Here is a 22490-nt window from a genome sequence, read left to right as displayed (position 1 = left end):
TACGGTTTGTTTACTCTGGAAGCCCGGCCGCTCTCGCAGCAGCTCCGACATTTCTTAGTTATCAGACGCGAAAAAAAAAAAAAAAAGAAAAAGAAATATGTAAGGAAAGTACAAACAAAATGAAAAGGAATTTCATGCCGTCATTTCTGCTGTCTGTAAGGCACTTGTGTTTCCCCATAAAAATTGACACACTTGGTAAAGCCGACACATTTCGATGGTTATAGGCTGCACACCATTTTCTTGTAGTCGTTCTGGGAGTGTAAACGACGACCTATACCGACTGGCTCGCGCGATTGACAATTGATCAACGAATAACACTGGAAAGACGATCAGGATCGTTTGTTTAGATCAGAAAGCCAATCCAGTCCTGGTTTCATATATAGTGCAGTGACCAAAGATCTTAAAGAGAAAATGTTTTTTTCTGATCGAGTTCATTTCTCGGGGATCCAAATCCATCCCCATGGAATGAAAGAATTAAAAGGAAAAGTAAAAAAATATACAAAAACAAACGAAAGTTTCGAACTCGCGTTTCGACTTTGTTATTTTTCTTTTTCACGCCACCACTTTGGCCCACAGATGGCGCGCGCGTCATTCCTCTCGCATGTACGTCCCCCTCCCTCTCCACTCACAAGCAGCCCTCCTCTAAAGGCCCTCCGGTATTAGTAACTCGTGGAACTCTTTACTCTCAGCTAGTCGACTACACGCCGCCGTAGAGTCCGGACAGGCACGTTAGTGTTGTCGTTATAATATACTCGTGTGAGCTTTGGCGAATTCTCTTCAACATCCGATTTTTTTTATTTTTCTCTCAAGTAGAAAAATCTCAGTCGTGACTTGTTGCGGAAAATTTGTCTCTAAAATAAAACATCAAGTGCGTTTTGAATTTTTATCATCAACTGACGGCAACTTGGACGAGAAGCAAAAAAAGTCGAATCTCCATCCAAACATTTGTCTTAAGTGAACCGTCTCTGGATCTCGTCTTGTCGTAACAAGTCTTGAAGATCTTCCGAGACTTTCAAGTGTTATTCGAGTCGGAAAACATTGTCTGTGACGAGGAACTCGTTCAGCGACCATTAGAGTCTGACAAGAGAAGAGGGACAGAGATTTTGTATATTTCTGTTTTTTTCATAATTACACACTGCCGAGGACGAGGGGAGGAAAAGAAATAGCCGTGGAAAAAAGGAAAAAAATTACTTAGTGTCTTTTTGCGTGTCAGTGCGTATCTTCGTGTTGTGTCTTTTGTGCCTTGCGAGTGGCGTACATCGAGAGCCGGCAGTGGCTTCGAGAGTGTCCATCTATTTGGCCTGTGTGCTGTCTATACGTTCGTCTAGGATTGTCGAACCGTTTTTCCTGCCACCGTTTTCGACCCTTCCAGTCGGGGTTGATAATCACCCGAAAAGAAATACAAGAAACTACTCATCGTTGTTGTGGCCTTTGCTCGTCTCAAGACTCAAGACTTTGGCTTTAACCAAGTCAAACCCCCTCTGGACGATAAATAATTAGGTAAGTCAGACTGGATTCTTTCCTAATGTTTTCTCTGGGTCTTTATCTCTCATCTGTTTTTTTTTTTCTTTCTTTTTCTTTTTGGGGCTTTTCGGGTTTTTTTTCCTCTCTTCTTTTTGCTTCTGCCTCTTACCTATTGTCGTTCATTCGTTGGTTATTTTGTTGTTTTTTTTCTTATTGCCGAGCTCCTTTAACCAAAGGGGTGGATCCACCACTTTTCTCTCTTTTGGATTTACTCCGGTCCCAAAGTTCCATCGCCCCGGTAATTGTTTGTTCATTCATCACGAAAGTTAGACAGTTCGTCTCCTCCGGGCTAATAAGAACCTCTCTTTTGCGTGTGCATCTCTCTCGCTCTGTGTGTTTTCTCTCTCTCGCTCGCTCTCATCTTTCTCGTTCAGCAATAAGCGGCTGCTGCTCTGGTATATAATAGTTGGATGATCGGGTCTGCTGCATCTCGCTTGGATGGCCAATGCTCGACTTTTTCTTCTTCTTCTTCTGTTTTTTTTTTTTTTACCTTTTTTCCTCCCGCTCCCTTTTTAGAGGCGGGGTGGTGTAAGACATCAGAGACAATGAGGGCAAAACCTCGTTCGTGATGATGATGATGATAATGATGATGATCTCAATCGGTTCTCTACTACGATCTGGTTGTTCCTGAAAACACCGTGAGAAAAAATTTCCCAACCACTCCAAGAATGTTACCAGCAAACTATGTGTGTTATTCCATTGGCAGCAGTCACAAAGTTTCAAAACCCAAAGGGAGAAAAAAGAAAGAAAGAAAAGAAAAAAAAGGGGGGCCCCCCGCTTTTGTCTTTCATACATTTTGTGGGCTCAGGTTTCACCCTACGCCTCGTTACGAAGCCCTCCTCCGCTGAGGAAGAAAAAGAGAGACAGAAGACATATGCCAGAGCGAAAAAATCACGGCTGAATCGAGAATGTCCAAGTTGTGCATCGAGAAGCTTTTTTTCTTGACTTGCTGAACAATTCTCTCCTACAGCACACACACACAAAAGCGCTCGAGCAACAATAAACCCAATAGATCTGTCAATTCCACGTTACTCACGTCAACTGTATCCTGTGCGCTTGCATACCTGCCAAATCCTAACGAGGTGTCACAAAAAAACGTCTAGTAATCCCCTTACGTCGTCGCTGTCTGTTACATATCTTTTTTTTTTCTTCCTTCTCCGACGACGACGGAAAACTAAAAAAAAAACTAAAACGGATTTCCGAGCCCCCCACCCAAATAGAGGAAAATGTGCGCAGGCATAAAAATCCGGATTGAATCGTCAACTGTTACTATTGATGGCCGCATTTCTTGTATTATAAGGCATATTATACAATAAGTTGGGAGGGTGTCAGGCGTAATTTATGGCATCGTCATTGTACAAGAGCTTTTTTCTTTAAAGAGGGAGGGGGGGGGGCTGGGGGCAGATGACTTGGATGGTAACACAAGATGCTGAATATTCGGTCGAGTGTCAGACCTCAATGTCAACCTTTGGGGTTTTCATTTTCAAACAAAAAAAAAGTGGAAGAAAATGTCCGGCCCCCTCTTTAGACTTTTGCTACGTGCCTTCGTTACCACTCACCCAGAAAAAAAAACCGAGTCCCCACAATTGGGGGGGGTTTACTATATATATATAAATTCTATTCATTTTTACGACGATACAATTTTTTTTTCTTTTCTAAAAAGGTTTACAATAAAGTAGGGCGCGCGCGATGGAACTTGGGCATTTGATTTCTTCTTCTATTTTTTTTTTTCTGGTCTCCTTCTTTATATGGGTGGGTGCCCTGTGTACATGTTGACGGGGCTGCAAGTCGAGGTGGTTCAAGCGGATACGTAGAAAACTGAAAAGAGACCGAGGAATGAGGAGTCCGGCTATTCAAATGTATCCGAGCGGAGAGACGGACAACGTGCGCCACGGGGAGTGTAAGCAGCCGACCCAAACTTTCGTTTAAGAGAAGGGAGGAAACGAAGATCTTCTGGGAGGATTGTGTTTTGGGTCCCCCCCCCCCCTCCCCCTTCCCACCCTCGATTTCAGGGTAGAATTATTTAGCGGTCCAAACCTTCACCCCCTTTGGGACTGTAGACCATTCACTTTTGTCACATGGTAGGCTAGATGTACTGTTGTGCTCTACTGTTACTTCTTTACCTTTTCATTCATTGCCCGGATTTTGATGATGGTCCCCCCTTTTCTGTTTCCACGATAACGACAATCCATTGTACGCTGTCAAGGCGAGCGGAAGAAAAGCGGGGGTCCTCTTCTCTCTAGATATTCCGTCCGGATAGTCTAGTATAGTATAGCATAGATGCGGGTTTGTTGTGTCCTCCAGGTGTTGTTTGGGGTACCGTAATCTCACTCCTCCCAAAACAGTTGGGTTATCGACAATTGCCAGTTTTTGAGAGGGTCCAATCGATCGGAAAAACAAGAAAAGAAAACCAGCCGACACAAATTCCATCTAACCTCGTTCTTCCGTAAACGTTTCACACGCGCCTTTATAGACTGGAAAGGATCCGCTAGGGAATTGTGGCGTCGATGATGGAAGACGACATCTTTTGAATGCGACGTCTCGAAGGTTAAGATCCCGCAGAGACCCCCAGACACACTGTGTGCTCTGTGCTGAAGAGGGGGGGGGATGATGGCTTCAAGTCTTATTCCATTCTAAACGGACCGCCGCCGTCGTCGTCGTCATCGACGTAGATCCATCAAAGTGGAAGAAAAATCCCAAAAAAGACGAAAAACTTGAATGATCCATCATTTGAGAGGAAACAGATTCGATCCGCATCTCTTTACATATGTGGTTTGCATGTATTCTCGTATGCACAAACCATACCTGCTGGTCGAGATTTAGTCATCACTTGTATTTTCCAGCGTGAGAAAAAAAAACCTAAAGCCGTGTGATTACCTAAGAACTCGGTTTCAAACTATTGGCAGAAACATTTTTTTCCCCTTTTTTTCCCCCCGGAAAAAAAAATATAATCTCTCGTGTGTGTTTGGTTGGTCATAAATTCAAATGGCCTCACCGCCAACGAAAAGAAGGAATGCGACGGGACCCGTGAAGATAAATCACGCAACGCCTGGCGTCTCTCTGCTATACTCCAATGAAAAAAAAAAAATTAAAAAGAACTGTGACAAATCAAAGTGCCTTTCAAGGCTGTCTTCATCTCCGCCGCAACCACCACCAACCGCCACCACTTGTTGTTGTTGTATTATTCCGGCGAGGAAATAACAAGCCCACAATGCATGTACGTGTGTGTCTAAGTCTAAATAAGAGAGAGTGAAAAAACATTCGAAGCCAAACAAAAACAAGTGACACAAAAAAAGGGGGGAAGGTATTTTACACGAGTAAATGCGTGTGCGATCAATATCCATTTTGGTGTTACTGTATGTAGCAGTGGATTGCTCGTCGTTTCAACGCGGAGTCGCGCTCATTGGCGCCGCCCATGTCTTGGCCGGACGAGCGGAACATTGTAAATATAGATTTAGGAGAAGGTTGCCTTTTTTCCGTTTTTTTTTTTTTTTTTTCTTTCTTGGTGTCGTGTCCTTATCACGTAATAACACGGTTCAAGTAGTGTACAGGGGGGTTTATTTGCACCGCTACCAAGGGGCTACTACTACCATGGTCGGCACCTGAGATTTCCACCCGAAAATGTTTTCCATCTCATGTTTGAATAGATGCCGGGAGAGAAAACGGGTTGTAATGATTTACGCTCGGTCACGATGGGCTGGAAAATATTTCACAAATGTTCACAATAATGATAGTCCCCCGTTTTTTTTATTTTTCGTCCCCCTTTTCTTCAAAAATCAGATGGCGGCCCCATCTAATATATTTAAATTGTTCGGCGCACTTTAATCATGGGGGCGCACGTGTGTGTTTGAACCGATGTTCAAGAACGAGGCATGGATATGAATAGAGAAAAAAGAAAAAAAGAAAAAAAATAACCCGACCAGAATGAGGAAGCCATCACATCATGACTTGGCCGTATTCTTCTTCGGTAGATTCGGGCCCCCGTAGCCCAACAAGGGGGTTCACGCCGCCGCCATGACTCGGCTCCTTTTTTCCCATTTTTTTATTTTTTAAATAACCCGAAATGTTTCCAAACATTTTTTTCGTCTTTTTCAAGGAAAAGAACTTGAAGAAAAGGGAAGAGAAAAAAAAAACGAGTTATGAACTCGTTCGTGTCAAACGGCCATTTTCCCATTTAGTTATTGTATTGCGTAAGGTGTCGCCGTGTGTGTGAACCGTCGGGTACGTCAACCGAGCGGAAGAGAAATAACCTCCAAATGATAATGATAGCGTGATTCGAATAGACACAATCAACTGTTCTTTCTCGTGACGGTACCTCGGGTCCAATCAGTGTTTCCCCCTTCCTCTTGCCTAACTTTGGACACTGTCGAGACGGATCGAGTCCAGCAGGCCCCGCGTTGCCCACTTGAAAATGTTACGCACGATTGGCTTCAACACGCCGTCAGATCGATGATTGTCACCCAGTGATACGACAAGACTGGTGGGGGGGGGGGGGTTTACCCGGTTAGTCTCTCTCCCCCCAAGGCAACAAGCCCCGCCACTTGCCACCGTTTATTTCGTCAATTTTCAGATAGGGAGAAAACGAAAATAAGATGGCACACTGGGAAATTAGCTGCAACTCTTTGCTGCTTATATGCATAACTGAGTTTATCTTGAGGGGGGGAATAAGGAAACGAACTAATGTCGACAGAGCTTCACGTTCCTCCATCTATATATGCATGCCTGGCTGGAGTTGTCTCGATTCACTCGCCCAAGTTATTACACAAAGTATACTTTTCCACGAGATGAGGGAGGCGACGGGTGGGGGGTGATGGTGGGGGGTTCTGGGGTAGAAACGGAGGCTCTGTATAAATCAGTTTGGTCGAGATTGCGTGCGTGCCGCAACGCCATGAAACGAGGCTACTAAGAAGGCAGATATGTTGATACTTTATAGCATGTCGCCGTCGAACGGTCTCAAAATATATTCGATCGATCGGAGTATATGTAGCATTCGTGGGTGTGTGTGACGTCGGAGGTGAGAAATGAGAGGTATACAAATGTATTCCGGTTTGGCCAAAAGATTCCGCGTAGGAAAGAGATGCGCGTGAGTGACATATCCAGTACATATATACCGGCAGACGGCAAGTAAACTTGAATAGCGCTCCCGCGATTCCCGGAACCCCATCGCAAGGTAAAGACAGAGGGGAGGGAGGGGGGAGAGGAAAGAGACCCACTTGCGCAAGTTCACTTTCCCTTCAATAATAAATAAATAAATGCTGAGCGCCCCCAAAAGAAGAGAAGATTGCTTGCATATACAACTGTTGTAGAATTAGGACAGGAGGGCACGGTCCGCGGGTAAATCTAATTTGATATCGTCTGTTCCACTGATTCGATTGCTCCCTTCGGAGCACAGCAGAGTGGTTCTCTCATAGGGGCGAAAGGTTGGTCGATTTCAGACTAATCGCGTTACACAAGACGGAAGAGTGCCGAGCTGCTGGATGAGAGCTGCTGCATCAGGTAGCGCGTCAGATGAGAGAGGCAAGGAGAGACGGAAGGAGAGAGAAGGTTGGAAGCTGCTACCGACTCGCTCTTTAAACAGGACCTAGGTTGCACCGTTGCTGCTTCTTCTTGATGGAATTGCCCCCAACCCCACCCCCTTGAAAACGAGAGGAACAAAAGAGGGAACAAGACGAGCAGGGGTGGAGTAAAAAGCAACCCCTAGAGGCAATTCTCTTTCACGCCGAGCTCCTGCTTATGACCGGTGCACGTATAGAGACCATTTAACCTCATAGTCTTTCTCTCTCCCCCTCTACTAGTATATACGTGTATACCCAAATAACTTCTCTTCTTCATTCTGTACAACCCCCCTAGTGTTTTTTCTCTCTCTCTCCTTTCTGTGTGCCCTCGTTGGGGTTCGTCATTCCTGGAGGCAGAAGCAGCAGCACACCTTCTTGCGCGCACAGCGAGCACAGCGAGGTGCCAAAAAGAGATGCTCCCATCGCCAATAGGTCGGCCCACCCACAACTCTGCGACGAATTTCTCCCCCATCTAAATAAAGTTCCATCTTCTCGAGAAGCAGCAGCACTCACTGGAAATGCGTGTATAGAAACTTGGAACTCCAATTCGTTTTGTTTAAACAAGGAACTTGAGGAAAAGTCAAGAATTTCACGTTGTTCTTGACATGTTCTCCCACAAGAGCCGTGCGTTTAGATGTGTGTGTAAATGTGTGTGTGCATGTGGTTTAGACTGAAGAGAGTGAGAGAGAGAGAGAGTTGGGCGCTAAGAGTTTGACAGGTCAAAGACAAACAAGAGAAGAACACCGTGGCACAGAGAATGGGTAGGTACGTGGTGTTTGATAATACAGTAGGCCCGAACTGGCCGTGTCTGTCTCTCGTTGTTTGTACAGGCAAGAAGAACCTTTATAGAGTTGAGAGAGAGTGAAAATGTCTAACTCGGTTTGGGAGTTGACTCTACTCAACACCAGTGGCTGCCTCTGCCGCTGCCGCTGCCTCTGCCTCTGGCTCTCTTTCTTAATAACACTTCAAACACTAGACGAAAGAAGCGACAGAACTTGGCGACAGACGTGTGCCCTAGATCTTTCCTCTTTTTTGTGTGTGTCCCTTAACTGTCTGCGGCTTAGCGTTAACGAACGTCAATAATTGGCGATCCAATCAACGTCAACGATTGGTCTAGATCGATGATCCCCCATTCCCCCCCGTCTCCATTCTCTTCTTGATGGAATCCTCCTCCTCCCCATTTTCCCACTTGGCGCGTTTACCCCCAACCGACGAAACTCGCGACGAAACGAGTCGTCGTCCTCGAGTCGCCCGTTATACGATCCGATCCGCCAACTGTGTGCGACAGGGGCGTTGTTAATAGTTCTTCCCATATAGCGGACAAAGGCGGGGCTGGCCACTGGCTAACTCCACACACAACTACTATCTCGATATCACTCGCGGAGTCGGGGGGCAAAAGCAATAAGAGAATAGATCTCTTTAAATCCGCGATATGACATCAATAGAATCTAATCGATCGTTGACCACTGCGGTTTTTGGCATCTAACTGCTTCCCTTTTTATATAGAGTATATATATAGTATATCGACATCTTTATTGATTACTGCCTTAAAGAAAAATATACAGCGGCTGAAAGAAGTTTTTTTTTTATTTTTTATTTTTTTTTCTTGCTATTAAAAGAAAAGGTTGCAGCGCCGAAAGAATTAAGCCGACGCTGTACTTTTTATTCCCCCATGGTTGTTCGGACGTCACAATCGAAACTGATTCATCCGTAAAAATAAGAAAGGCGTGCGGGATATAGGCAGCACAGCACAGCAGCAGCAGACCCTATTTGTCTTCCTCTTTTATTTTTTTCTTTCTTCTTATATATTTTAGTATTGATTTTCGATCGGTTGATTTCTTCAACCCCTAGCTGTTCCTTCTTCGACTTGTTCTTCTTGGTTCCAGGAGACTGCTATTACGTACAACAACCGCGAAGATTAGAATTTCAGATAGGCGTTGCCCAGGTATAGGGCTGCATGGCGGGGTTAGTCGCGGACTAAATCCTTACACCTGCCTTGACATCACGTCACTTTGACCCACAAAGGAAAAAAGCGACCGAAAGCGACTTCCTTCCTCCGTTCGACACGCCTCTGAGAGTTTGTTTGATTATCTTTGATTCTGTTAGCGTCGAGAAAGTTATTAAGTCTTGCGTGTGCTGTTGTCATTTTGGAAAAAAGAAAAAGGAAAAAAGAAAAGAAATCCGTCTGCATAACGATGCTCTTATATGACATCTTGATCTTAACTTGTGTACACATCGGGGTGTATACAGAAATGCTGACCTCTTGCAGTCGCAACGATTCATCTGACAGTTTGACGATCTCCCGTTCAGGTTAGAAAATATAGATGGAGGGGCCACAGAAAACAAGAGATAGGACCACCCCCTACGTGTCTGGCTCTTTTCGAGATCAAAGATCTCTTTCTTTTTCTCTTTTTCTCTTTTTCTCTTTTTCTCTCTCTCACTGGAGGGATGCAGACGGAGGCACAAAACAAAAGAGACATTGAGACCAGCACGCCATCAGGCATCAGCCATCATGAAATATTTAAAAACCCATCGTTTCCTTTGAAATGTGGCCCCCAAGATTTGAATAGACCGCGCGCCGTGATGCATGAGCCGAGGTGGTGGTGGCTGGTGGTGGTGGTGCCGGTGAGTTGGCGTGCCACCATTGGAATCGTGTTCAAGTCTTTTTTAGCTTCAATATTTGATATTTTTCATATTTGTTTTTATGTGTGTGTGTGTGTGTGTGTACACGGGGAGGTATATTGTACTCTCTCTTTCTCTCCCCCCTCTCACATACGTGCAAGACGTATCGAGTGTCAAATGTCGTCCATTGTTGCCGTCACGCAATGCCAACTTCCATCCATCCCGTCTTATATATTTTTTTTTCTTCCCCCTGTTATTTGATTTTTCCTTTTTGACTTCTCGTACCAAAAGTCAACCTGACCGAGCAGCACTCGATTGTCAACCCAAGTTACGGGTTCAGCACGGAAAAAATGCCAGCCACGGTTGCGAGGTATTTCCTTTATTGCCGCCAGATTTTTTTTTTTTTTTTTTTTTTGCGGTTCCTGTGCGGAAGTTTGAATATCATTTGCTCTAGCGAACGGTAATTTTCAATCAGTTGACTGCGACCAAAGTTGTCTCATTAACGGACTGAACAGAACGGAACCAAAAAACGAAAAGAAAAACTCTATTGAGCTGAATGGGTGGGGAAAGTTTATGTGGGCACTCTGTTCCGCTTGCGCAGACACAATTAACGACGGTGTGACTTGCTTTCGACTTTCAACACGGTTCCCTCACTCGCTCCACTCTTTCGGCTTATGCCTTATTCATGCGAGAGACATTGACATTTGCATGAAATAACAGTGAGTGAATCTCATTTTCTAGCATAAACCAGCTACTTGTCTGCTATTGCTTCACGGACATTTTACACCTGGATAATATCAGGGGTAGACAGAAAAAAAGAAAAAGGAAAAAAAGAGATGTTGTTGAAGGTCTTCATTCGTTTGCCGGGGATATAGATACATATACATATAATACGCGCCAGGTGATTCTTATTCTATTTCTCTCTCCATTTTCGGTTTCACGAAGAATGGGGATGTCTATATGGTCTAATCAACTTTTTTTTTTTCTTTTTTCTTGTGCCACCGCGCCGTATATTATCAAAGCTGGCGGCATTGATCGGACAGAAGCAGACAGTAGTGACTTCTTTTTTAGGTCTAGAAAATTGAGGGTCGGCAAAGGGAGGAGGAAACGTCATTAAAAACGATGAAAGGACCAAGTGGGCCGGCTGCAAAAATATTGAACTTGAAGAGAGAGAGAGACTGGCCGGTGTATATACATACATATATACCCCCGGAGCGGATGAGGTAGCGCGACGGCCCAGTGGCAGCAGCTGCTCCTGCTATTGCAAGCAGAGGAGTCTCTTTTTTCTTTCTATTCTTTTCGGAGCCTCTTTTTCTCTTCTGTCCTGTGCTCTCAGCATGGGGCGGGCCACCTTTCAGTTCCTACTACAACAACAGGGCAGGGGACGAAAGAAAATGGCAATGTAACATGAAGCACAGCACAGGAAACTTGTTCCAAGTTCTCTCGCACTCGCACTCGTCCTCAGCGGACCAGCCATCGGTTAATCAATAGCGACCAACACTGACAAGTGGAGGGCGGAAAATTCCGCTTCTTCTCTTTCTCCCATTTCCTCGTGACAAAGAGACCAGAAAAAAAGATGAAGTAGGCTACAATTGAAAAGAGTTTCTTTCTTTTCCCTTTTAGAAAAAGAGACCATTCATCGAAGATGACACCTTTGCTAAAGAAACTCGAGAGAGAGAGAGAAAGAAAAAAAAATGGGGGAAAAAAGGTCAGATTGGCCCCCCGATATCATTCGTTGGTGCTGGGGGGAGAAGTTGAATGTTGATACTGGGAGACCTCAAGACTGCGGGAAGAAAAGAACGTATAGATGGTAAGATATCAAATGTCTTGGCCGGAAGTGGTCGATAATGTCAACACACTCATTGTCAAATCCGCTTTCAACATCAAGTGTGTATATCTGCTAAGGAATAAATCTCCCAACATATCACCCAGTCGAAGGCTCGAAGCGGAAGAACTTGATTTACGTATTTTATTTTTCTTCCTTTCTATCCCCCTCCATCCAAATGATTCCCTCTCCAAAGACATAGTTATCCAACATAAACATAAATGTTGTTGTCCTGACCAAGATCTCTCCCACCCTGCTGGACGGACTTGCTGGTCGCGTAGGATTTCACGACCCTGGACATAAAAAGACACGGTCATCATTCACTCGACCTTTTCTTTTTTTCTTTTTTTTTTTCTTTTTTCTTCCTCTTTTACGGCTGCCGAGCTTTTATCGTCACGTCGACTAATCGTCACATCACACTCCCCAATCAACGTTAGTAGCCGGGGCCGTATATATTTAACCAGTGACTGGCCAAAGACATTTTCTCCCTGGAAACATTATTTTGACGGATTTTTTTCTTCTTGTTATGGCATGTCTATAAAAATAAGTCGTCTTTTCTATTTCAACTGGACAGGACATGAAAAGAGATTTCATTCTAATAGTCGTACGTTGCCTGGCTCTTTGAACTCGACTGTGGGGGAGCGTTAACTGTCGCCCTGTCGCCCATGTTTGCATTAGCCGTGGCAAGCTCTAAAAGACTTTATCCCTCGGCTCCTTGATGACTTCCAGTGCAACACCGAACGTGCAAGCATCTTTCTCTCGCTCTCGCTCTCTATGTAATAATAATCTTTATTGATAGTTCCGAGGGTGAGAGACTCGGGGTTGTACATCATCCGTCCATGTATAGTATAGACGCTGCTGCGGCAGCAGCAGCAGCAGCAGAGCCCCATATATATATACGTATATTATCTACCAGGCGATAATAAATGAACTTTACACACACATCATGAAGGAGTGTGTGTGTGTGTGTGGGGAGGACTGTTAGCACGGTTACAAAGCTTCGCATGATTATGTGTGCAAGTGATGATGAGTCTTTTGCCTCCGGTGGCCTCCAGTTCCACCAGCAGCCAGCCTGCCAGCCCCTACATACATTATATTCCCGAAAAGAAGAAAAAAAAGCCCACCCACACACACACACACACACACACACACACATACATACATAGACTATGAGATTAAGGCGCCGTCGAAGACTTGTTGGAGGCCCGGGCTTTTTGGCTTGGTAATATAATATTGACGCCTTACTCTCTCTCTCTCTCTCAATGTCGCCTCTATTCTTCTTTCTTTTTTCTTCTTCCCTGGCTCTATACCCCATTATTATTGTCTTTTTTCTTTCTTCTTTTTCTTTCCCCTCACCCGTCTGTCTCCGCCGTTGACTCCGACAAGCGAAGAGAAAATAGGAGGGTTTCTATGACGCACTGACGCGACCCCCCTCCACCCGATGTTGCGGTGAATGCGGTTTTCCTGTCACGGATCCTCTCTCTCTCTCTCTCTCTCTCCACCTCTTTTCCCCATTTATTTAACACAAAAATAATGTTTAGGTAGAGAGAAAGGGAGTCTGCGTCTATAGGCGACTTCCCTCCCATATCCATTTCACAGCCGGTCAGATTTTGGGTTGTTGTTGTTGTGGTTCATATATTTTGATTGAAAAAATAGGAATAACAAATCAGGGGGGAAATTCAAACAAAATTCAAATATCAGCCCAAAACCCGACAATATCGAATGTGATTTGAAAGCGATAGCATATCGTCGAAAGCCGAGAAGTTGAAAACGAAAACGATTAAAGAGCGATTGAGCGAGAAGGAAAAAAAAGGGGAAAAATAAAAGGAAAGTTGAGGAGTTGCGACTCTCATTCCTGACTGGTTTGTTTTTCTGCCTCGTTTCCAATTCAAATGCTGAACCAACAAAGACGTTGTGCTAAGAGAAACTGAAAGCTTCTCTTTCAATCTCTCCATATCTCTTTCGGGGGCGCTTCCTGTGCGCGCCCGCCCACGGGTGGGACCTTGTGTGTGTGCGCGCGTGTCTGTTGGTTTTTCATTAGCGAGATTTGCATAGATCTCTATAAACTTTGGCATTGGGAGAAGGAGGTGGAGAGGAGGACTGACTGCAGGGTGGTGGGGGGTTGGCGAGTTATATATACATATTCGAGATATATCCGCAAACTGCTGTCTGACTTGGGTCTGAAAGCCAAAAGGAGGAGTTTGTAAGCTTATAGAAACGAGTGAGAGCAAGTAAGACAGACAACGATGAACAAGTTTCTCTTATGATGTAGAGTCTAGTTGACTATAGACTAGTTGTATCTAGTGTAGTGTATAGTGGTAATAGTACTAGTTCTCAGCACACAATAGTGAGCTGAGAGTTAGGACTCTTGCGCATATATGCGGACTGCTGTCGACCCGCGCGTACTGCAGGAACCCCCTATAGTCTAGGATAGACAAACGGTTCTGTATGGATCTGTTACTATGTATATTCTAATTTATTTGATCTAGTCATTCTGGCGGAAGTTTTCTTCCTTCCCGGAGGAGGAGGAGGAGGAGGAGAAGGCAGAAGATGTGGGGAATGTTTGTGTCGTAGATTCTAGTTATTTACACGCCAACAGCACTCTCCCAAATCACTTTGCCAGCTAGCTTCGTTTTCTTCCCAGATTTTCTTATTTTTTCTTCTTCTTTTTTTTGAGAGAGTAAACTTCCTCCTATTTTTCTTATTTCATGCAGTATAAATCCAAGTCTTTTAGGCTGATTGACACCGAGCACTTTACCGCTTCTGGCTCTTCTGGTCCATTCTATTTTCTTCTTTTTTCTTTTTTTTCAATTTTTGATATGCAGCCATCGTGATCAATGGCGGCGGCTGCATTGTATATAGTGGATTGCGTTACCCTCTCACTTTGCTCTCTCTCTCCCTCTCTACTATTCTCTCCCCCGCTCCACATCTATACATCCATCTATCCATCCATAAATGTATGGTGTAGTCTACGACTCGGAATGACGGCGGAGGTGAATGGAAATAAAAGGGTCAGTAAATGTGAGCAGACCGTGAAGAACTGAAAATAAAAAAAAATCTCGCATTCAGTTCGGGGTGTGGGCTCTCTTTTCTCTCTCTTAGATGTGTGCAATACAACACACACACAAAACTATATCTAGCTATTGAGCCTACAAACTTATACTACACACAAATATAATGTACAAGAAGAGAAAGCCATAGAGAATGAGATTGTTTAAAAGTAATCGGATCCCGGGCGCGGTCACGCCGTCACGCCGCTTTCTTCTACCGAAAAGATAAATAAATAAATGTATATTACACACATATATAAAGAGAGAGAGATGTGTGTGTGTGTTGTGTATTTGTGTTGTGTGTATATATGTTTGAAAAGGGGGGGGGGGTTTGGATTTTACACATGGAATGCTATTGGGATACAGTACACACAAGCGCCCAGCAAACAGTGGAAATGCACACACACGCGTTCTCTTTGGGGTCAAGTTATTGTTTGATTTAATAATATGCTGATGAGATGATTATTATATGGCACTGTGGGGTCGTAAATGTCTGGGCGCGACGGCGCTCTCTCTCTGGTATAGAGGAGAGCTGCTGTGTTGCTGTGTTTTGGCTTTTGGCTGCTACTGGGCTGTCGACTCTTCATCTCTTTTTTCTTCTTCTTGGTTTGTTTTATTTTGTTTTGTTTTCCCAATCATCCCCTGCTTCCCTTCACCAACTTTTGCATGACTCACACAAAAACATCATATCTTATGGTAGCGTTTCAAATGGGATTTCAAATCCGCTACCATAACAACAACAATAACACAGCAACATGAAATAACCAGAAATCCAATCGGTGGAATAAGAGAGAGAAACAGAGAGAGAAAGGGAAAATATATAAGGACGTTGGGGGAGACGAAGGGGGATTGATGGAGAAATAATACTGCGTAACGATCTCTTTTTGGGTCTGGCATTCGAAAGCCGATTTGAAAATGTTTGAATTGCTACTGACAAGGAAAAACACAAAAGATGTGAATCTAGCCTAAATATTCATATTTGTCAACTCATTTCCATAGTTTTGATTTCCTGAATATAACACAATCGATTGAACTTGTTAACCAAATCGAGACGATATTTTAATATTTATCTTCTTCTTGATTGGAATTATCAGATTTTTGCAGAGACAAACGGAAAAAGAAGAAGAAGAAAGAAGAAGAATGGGGGCGGATACGTCGACTTGTTCTTCCTCCTCGAGGTGGGGGTTCCGGTGGTTCTCTGTTGGTGCCACGACGATCCAGCTGCTTTTGTTCGTCTTCCTGATGGGCCGGACTGAATGCTGGAGACCGTCGGCCAGCAACCCGGCACCGGGCCCGACTTCCACCAACATCCCCAACGCCGGATGGATGCACCGGATGCGGTTGGACGCCAACTACGACGTCTACTGGTCAATCAACGAGAGCGAGGTCACATTCGAGGTGCAGGTGCGCACCCTCGGCTATCTGGTCTTCGGCCTCTCGCCCAGCGGACACATCCAGGACGCTGATCTCATCGTCGGCTGGGTCCACAACGGACGCCCTCGATTCCAGGTACTACACGCCGTCACATAACCATTCTTCTTCGTCTTCCTTCTTCCACCTTCTTTAGCAGTCTTCTTGAATAGCGCATCGGCGATTTCATTTAGAGATAAGAGCAGTTTTCATTACGCGCTCTTTGTCGAGCTGGGAGACGTCAAACTCCCGAAGCGAGGCTCTATCGTGAATTAGGAGGCACGGCAGTATGTTTGTCTGTCTGTGTGGGTACGGTACGCCGGTACGGGAGGTACGGGAGGTACGGGAGGTAATACCACGACTACTTTATGCAAAGGCCAAGTTGAAATCATCGTTCCGTGGGAGTGAATAGGACGCTGATTTTGATCAATTATGCACTTGAAACTTAACGGGTTGGGCTCATTTTGAATCATGCGACATGTCCCCATTGAGACGCTGCGACGTGTGCAGCGGGAATATCACAAAGTTGTACTATAAAAAAGAGCGCAGGGAGGCGTCTGATGGAAGAGCGGCAATTCATTAAAAATTTCGTTTGAATGAAGCTCGTCGTCGTCATTGGATACATCTGACGGGGTTTTTTTTTCTCGTTCCAGTCCGTTTCTCCTTCTCATCTTTTTTCTTCTTCTTCTTTTTCTTCTCCTACCCAAGAATTTACACCACCACTTGATACAAACGCTCCGCGGGCATTCATGTCGACTCTCCTCTGCTCCGCCTCCCTTTTGCTCATCCGACCGCATTCAACAATTGATTTATCCGGAATGGCAATCAGCTGTAACGATTACACCGGCCCCTTCCAGGCTCTGCACTCGACATTAGACGCGTATCCCATGGCCCCTTGCTTGGAGAAAAAAGACACTTTTCTCCGGGGTCCCTGACGTGCTTACATTCGACCTGATCGTCAAAGAAACGAAGCGAATAAATAAAGAGGCAAAAGGAAATTGTTTGGGCTTTAGTGGCCGGCCGTGGTGATGGTGATGGTGGTGGTGGGCACGTGAGGTGAAAGCTGATAGATGGAATGCTCACACACAAGTCTCTTGTGTGTGCTAGTGTGTGTGTGTGTGTCTCGCGGTGGGTAAGAATCTCGAGTGCGGTAGTAAACATGTCAGAAAGACGGCGGAGACCATCTTTTTCTCCTCCACCTGTGGACATCATCGGCCGAGAAAATGTGAAGAGGGCCCCGTGAGCAAAAGAGAAAAAGGTGACGCTTCTCGATGATTTATAGAGGGGCCCCTCATCATCAAACGGCCACAGCAGAGGCCCAGCTATAGCTGGAATATTATATAACCAACCTGTGTGTGGACTGTGCTGTGGTGGAGGGCCGTCCAGGGCGCCTTCATTTCACCGATGATGAGAGAAGAACTTCTTCTACTCTCTTGCACAGGTATATGATGTTCGCTCGAGAAGATACGACGACAACAACGACGATGGATAAAAGAAATTTTTTTCTCCAAAAGCTTCTTTCTTCTTTCGTTCCATTCATTGCGTATACCTTCTTATTACGTTGCAAGATTTTTTCTTATTTTTCATATTTTTTTTCGGACCTCTTTTTTCTCTCTGTCAGATTTCTTTTGGGAACTTCGCCCTTTATTTATTCCTTTACGCTCGATATAGCTCGCAGCGGACACACGTGTAGCTTTTCAAAAGTTCGGCGTTTTCTGGAAAAATATATTTATGTATAGACTCTTCTTCTTCATTTCTAGGGTGGGTTTCTTTCCCTCCGTGCATAACGAGGATCATTAACGCTTATTATTATGATGATATGGATCTTTTTTTTTTCCTTGGCTCCTCTATTTATTTTTCTCCCCTTTCAAGCCCGTCCGCACTGGTTTGAGTCAGATGGAAATCGGAAATGGCTACTTGGAATGAGAAAAGAGAAGTCTAGCTGGCCGTGTAGAGATGTAGTAGCTTAGCAGAAGGGAAAATGATGAGGAAGAAGAAGAAAAAAAGGCAAAATGGGTGGTGACCGGTCGGTTGGTTGTACTATCTTAATGAGTCTACTTCCCAGAAAGTGGTGATCATTTTCCAACCGACCAGTCTTTTCCCCGACTTGATTACTAACTTTTTTCTTCTTCTTTCTACCCTTGTGTCATTATCAACGGAAATTCACGGTCAGTTAGTGGAATCAGACGCGCTGATGGCGCACCACGATCTCTTCGTTCCGAAATGAGACGGCACAAAAATCAAGCCGAAGAAGAAAGAAAGAACGAAAAAGAATAACAAAAAGAAAAAATTCTTATTTCCCTTTCAATTCTTTTTCGTTTTATTTTTTTTTTTCGCTTCATTCTACGCTCTGACTCTCCGACCGGCCATTGTCGATCGTCCGGGACATAATGGCGGACACGGTGAATTATCGAGGGCGACGATATAATAATAATACGTAATGATAGAAAGAAGGCGAAGGAAAAAGAGGGCCGTGATGATGAAGATGTCTGATCTTCGCCATCGTCGAATGAAAGAAGTTTTTTCTTTTCTTTTCTTCTATTCTCTACACATTGTGTGTGTGTGTGTGTGTGTGTGTATTGTATTGCGTCTGACCGTGCGGACGCTCGGAGAAGTGACAAAAGGCGGAAGTTCTTGTGTCAATCCTCAGTCCCGACGGGGGGTGCCAACACCGGGGTTCGTGGCCACAGTCTCTCTCTCTACTCTCCTCTATTTTTGATGAAGGCGTCCCAAAAGTTGTGTGTATATATACATCGTGGAATGAGTTGCAATTTCCATCAATGATTAGCTGGATATATCCTTCGGGGCTCCCATTCTTTCTCCCTCTCTTCCCTCTCTTCCCCGTTTCTCCGTTTTCCTTTTATTCCTTTTTTGTATTTGTACCTTTTCTTTCTTGCGTCTTCGGGTAGGAGTTGGAGGAAGATGTTAGAGAGTCGACGGCCGTGACGTGATTGACGCACTTTGCGTGAATCAACTCGATACGATTGCGACCGGGTACTCAGTGCCACACAGCCATGATTCATCATCATTTTACTAACGATTCACGACATGCTGAGGTGATCTATGCTGGTGCTGGGGAACAACAACAACAAAAAAGTGGTTGAAATCTCCTTTTTTTTCTCTCCCCTTTTCCTTTTTTTCTACATCTATTTATATTATTCATCGTTTTCCTTTACATACAAGTACCGTCTGGTTAATTCAATCGATCGACAGGGCGGAGATCTCACCCACACAAAAGGCGGGAATTCAAAAGTTAAAAAAAGGAAAAAGTTGTGGTTAAAAGGAGGAAACCGATCATTCACCGAAGGGGGGAAATGTGTGTGGGTCGAGTCGACAGCCTCTCATGTTCTGTGTATAAATACACTGGAGGGGGGGGGGGGAGGAAGGGGTTTATATCATCAGCTGTTACGTGTATAATTAGACAACAGCATTACCCGCACGGAGAGGCTGCTTGTAGGGCGGTCGCTTACGGGCCCGTCTCTCTATCTGGCTGGAAAATGTTGAAATGAATTCAAATTCCCTCTCTATTTTTTGTGTGTCTGATGTGAGAGTGTGTGTGTGTGTGGGTGAGACGGAACCGCACTCACACATTCGAGCAACTCGAAAATTTGTTGTTATTTTTTTTTTCTGTGTGGTTGAAAGTATTTTGGAATTTCTCGAGTTTTCCTGTTGTTTTTTTTTGTCGTTCCTTCTATGATGATGAGGTTGGAGGGAGACTAAAGGTTTCGTTCAAGAGCAAGATGCGGTTGCTCGTTACGTGCGTGACTCAAGGTCGTGATTGCCTCAGCCTCTCCGGTTCACTTTGTTTCGCTCTTTTCTTCTTTCCTCCTTCTCCTAACTCATTTTACCTTCTCAGGGTTCTTCCAATCGCCTCCATTCCCAATCCTATTTTCCTTACCTGGCCCTTTTCTTCTTGTTGTTTCACACCACTCGGATAGATATAGTATGTGTCTGCCGTTGTGCAACAGAACGGTCCCGACGCACACAAAAGCGGAGACGAGAGAAAAAAAAAAGTTCTACCATGCAACTTGACAATAGTTTTGTCTGGTTTCGGATTTTTTTTCTTTTTTTCTTCCTTTTGTTATTTCCATTTGTTTTCCCCCCGATGGATCTTGTGTGAAGAAACAACAAATTCCGTGTCTACTTTACCCAAACGTTAGTTTTGTTTTCGATTCTTTGACGCCCACGGCCTCAGAGTCCGCTGGGCTGGATGAACCGGAATCAGTGCAAGTGTTCAAAGTTTTTCTGTGCTTATTTGATCCAGCACAAACACACACATTGGCACTGCGTGTCTGTAACTATGCGAAAGTCTATTGAATTTGAGAGAGTCAGAAATAACAAAGTGAGAAGAGATGCCCCAGAAAAGCCTGTGAAAATCTGGGCAAGAAGAAGGACGAGTTATTTCGTTCGAGGCCCGGGAAAAAAACAGAAAAGAAAAAAACAGAAAAGAAAATAAACCCCTCAAAGAGAAAAGAGAAAATGTGAAAAAGGCTGCCGGCCCGGGTGGTGAAAATCCATTTTTAATGGCTGGCGTTGCTGGGCTTCACCCCATCGGTGACCTCACCCTGGAAAATTGCTACACACAGTGAACACATCATACTCTCGCACACACACACACACACACACTCCAATTTCTTTTCTTTTCAACAAAGAAAAAAAAGGAGAAAAAAGATGAAATAAGGGGAATCCATCCGTTGGATAACGCGCACGGCGCGTGAAATTCCAAGTAGCGCGGAAGATCGGCCGTGAACACAAAAGCCGAGAAAAGTGCCGCGTCTGGAACGCTAATCGATGTCGACTGAACTTTTGAACTTTTGCCCATTTTTTGTTGTTGTTGTTGTTGCTGTTGTTGCTGCTGTCGCTTTAGATTTTCGAGTGCGTCTTTCTCTTTCTCTCGGCGTGTGTGTGTTTAGACAAGCGCAAAACGGCGAGTGAGAGAAAGAGAGAGAAGGAGAGAGAGAGACAGCAGCCGAGCGAGAGTTGAAGAAAGTCAAGTCGACAGAAACGATGTCGAGTGGACGACGGGCGCTCACGCTCTTTGAGAGCAAATGGGGTGACTCGAGTACTATTTTTTCTCTCTCTTTTTCTCTCTCTCCACCGTTTAGACTTATTTGCCACTCTGACATTCTCCTTTTCCATCCCGATTCCGGCATCCATCCATCTATCCATCCGAGTATCAGACAGCGCAATCTTTAGCGCACTTTTTCTCTATCTTTTATCTTTTTCTTTTTAAAGAGAAGAAGGAGATGACTAGATATCTGAGCTAAAGAGTAACACATCGTGGTAATTCCGAATAGCGACCGTTCGGTATATTTGGTTAGTGCCTTGGTGGCACTCGAAAGTCGCTTTTTTTTTCTTTCTTCCTACACTTTTTTCTTCTTCGTCTTCTTCTTCTTTTTTCAAGGGCTTGCCGTGTCGCCTTCCATCTTGGGATGGAGCATTTTGTAGTATTACGACGACGGTGACCGCTCGAAAAAAGTGCCATCCAGTGACATTAAAACATTCTTTATTCCACGCCATGTAGAGACCAAGAAGAAAATAACCTACCAGATAGATATGTACGTATATATAAAGAAGGAGAGAGAGAGAGAGAGAGAGGAAGAGAGATAGGCTGCTGCATTTAAATATGTGAAGACGTCACACAGGAAGGAAAAGAATTTATACAACAGCATAAGAAAAAGTCCAACGAAAAACTAAAAAAAAAAAATTGTCGGAAAAAAATAAATATCAAGAGAGAGAGAGAGACCTGTTCAGTCATCTTTTTTCGAGACGATCACCGGAATATATTACGAGTTCGTAGAGTTGGGAGGAGGGGGTGTTGGTGTATTGTTGTCCCGAAATAAATATATATTTTTTTTCTTTTTAAGAAGAAGAAAAAGATGCGCCATTGATGGGTTATGAGTGTGTGTCGCGATCAGAGACCCTCATCATCCAAGCGGGGCGTCGTCCCATCGAGAGATTCCTTTAGTCTTCTTATTCTCTGATGATTTCCTCTCTCATATTTTTTTTTTCTTCTTCTTCTTCTTCTTCTTTGCCTTCACGAATGCGGGAGGATGTCGGACCTGCTGGTGGATGGATCATGCCCGGTCCTTTTCACAAGAATAACGTGATGGAGAGAGCCGAATAAACATTTGGGATAATGGCCGTTTGAATTCCACGCAGTCACTGATTCTTTCTAATGTTTGTTTTTGTTTTCGGCCGGGCCGTCATCAGCAGTCAGCCAGCAACAACAAAAACACAGAAAGGAAGAGAACCAACTCATATTGTACGAGATTATTTCTCCAAGACGAGCGCGCAGCTCGTTTCCGTCCCTCGCGACATTTTCAAAGCAAAGAGAAAGGGAGAAAGAGAAAAAGAGAGAGAGAGCTGTCATCGTCGTCAATCCACAAGATGGCCACCGGAATTTTTGTCATTCCCAATCCGATTTTTTGTTGTTGTCTAGAGGGAGGAAGAAAAAGAACATTTTCTTCCTTTCCCATCATAATATTCCCTTTGATTGTTGTC

At 44.3% G+C, this 22490-nt stretch overlaps 1 protein-coding gene across 1 annotated transcript in view; it reads left to right on the top strand.

Annotated features, from left to right (window-relative positions):
• Window positions 1-690: 690 nt before the first annotated feature.
• LOC124320584 (MOXD1 homolog 2-like) overlaps window positions 691-22490 on the top strand; it is a 43504-nt gene continuing 21704 nt past the window's right edge. Inside the window, exons 1-2 of the mRNA XM_046783418.1 lie at window positions 691-1500; window positions 15671-16085. Of these exons, the coding sequence (XP_046639374.1) occupies window positions 15717-16085 (369 nt within the window). The 5' untranslated portion in view covers window positions 691-1500; window positions 15671-15716. The remainder of the gene's footprint in view (window positions 1501-15670; window positions 16086-22490) is intronic.

This window comes from Daphnia pulicaria, chromosome 1 (assembly GCF_021234035.1).
Source record: "Daphnia pulicaria isolate SC F1-1A chromosome 1, SC_F0-13Bv2, whole genome shotgun sequence".
NCBI classification, from domain to species: domain Eukaryota; kingdom Metazoa; phylum Arthropoda; class Branchiopoda; order Diplostraca; family Daphniidae; genus Daphnia; species Daphnia pulicaria.
Note: the sequence above shows the minus strand (reverse complement) of the source record. Positions and strands in the feature narration are given on the sequence as shown.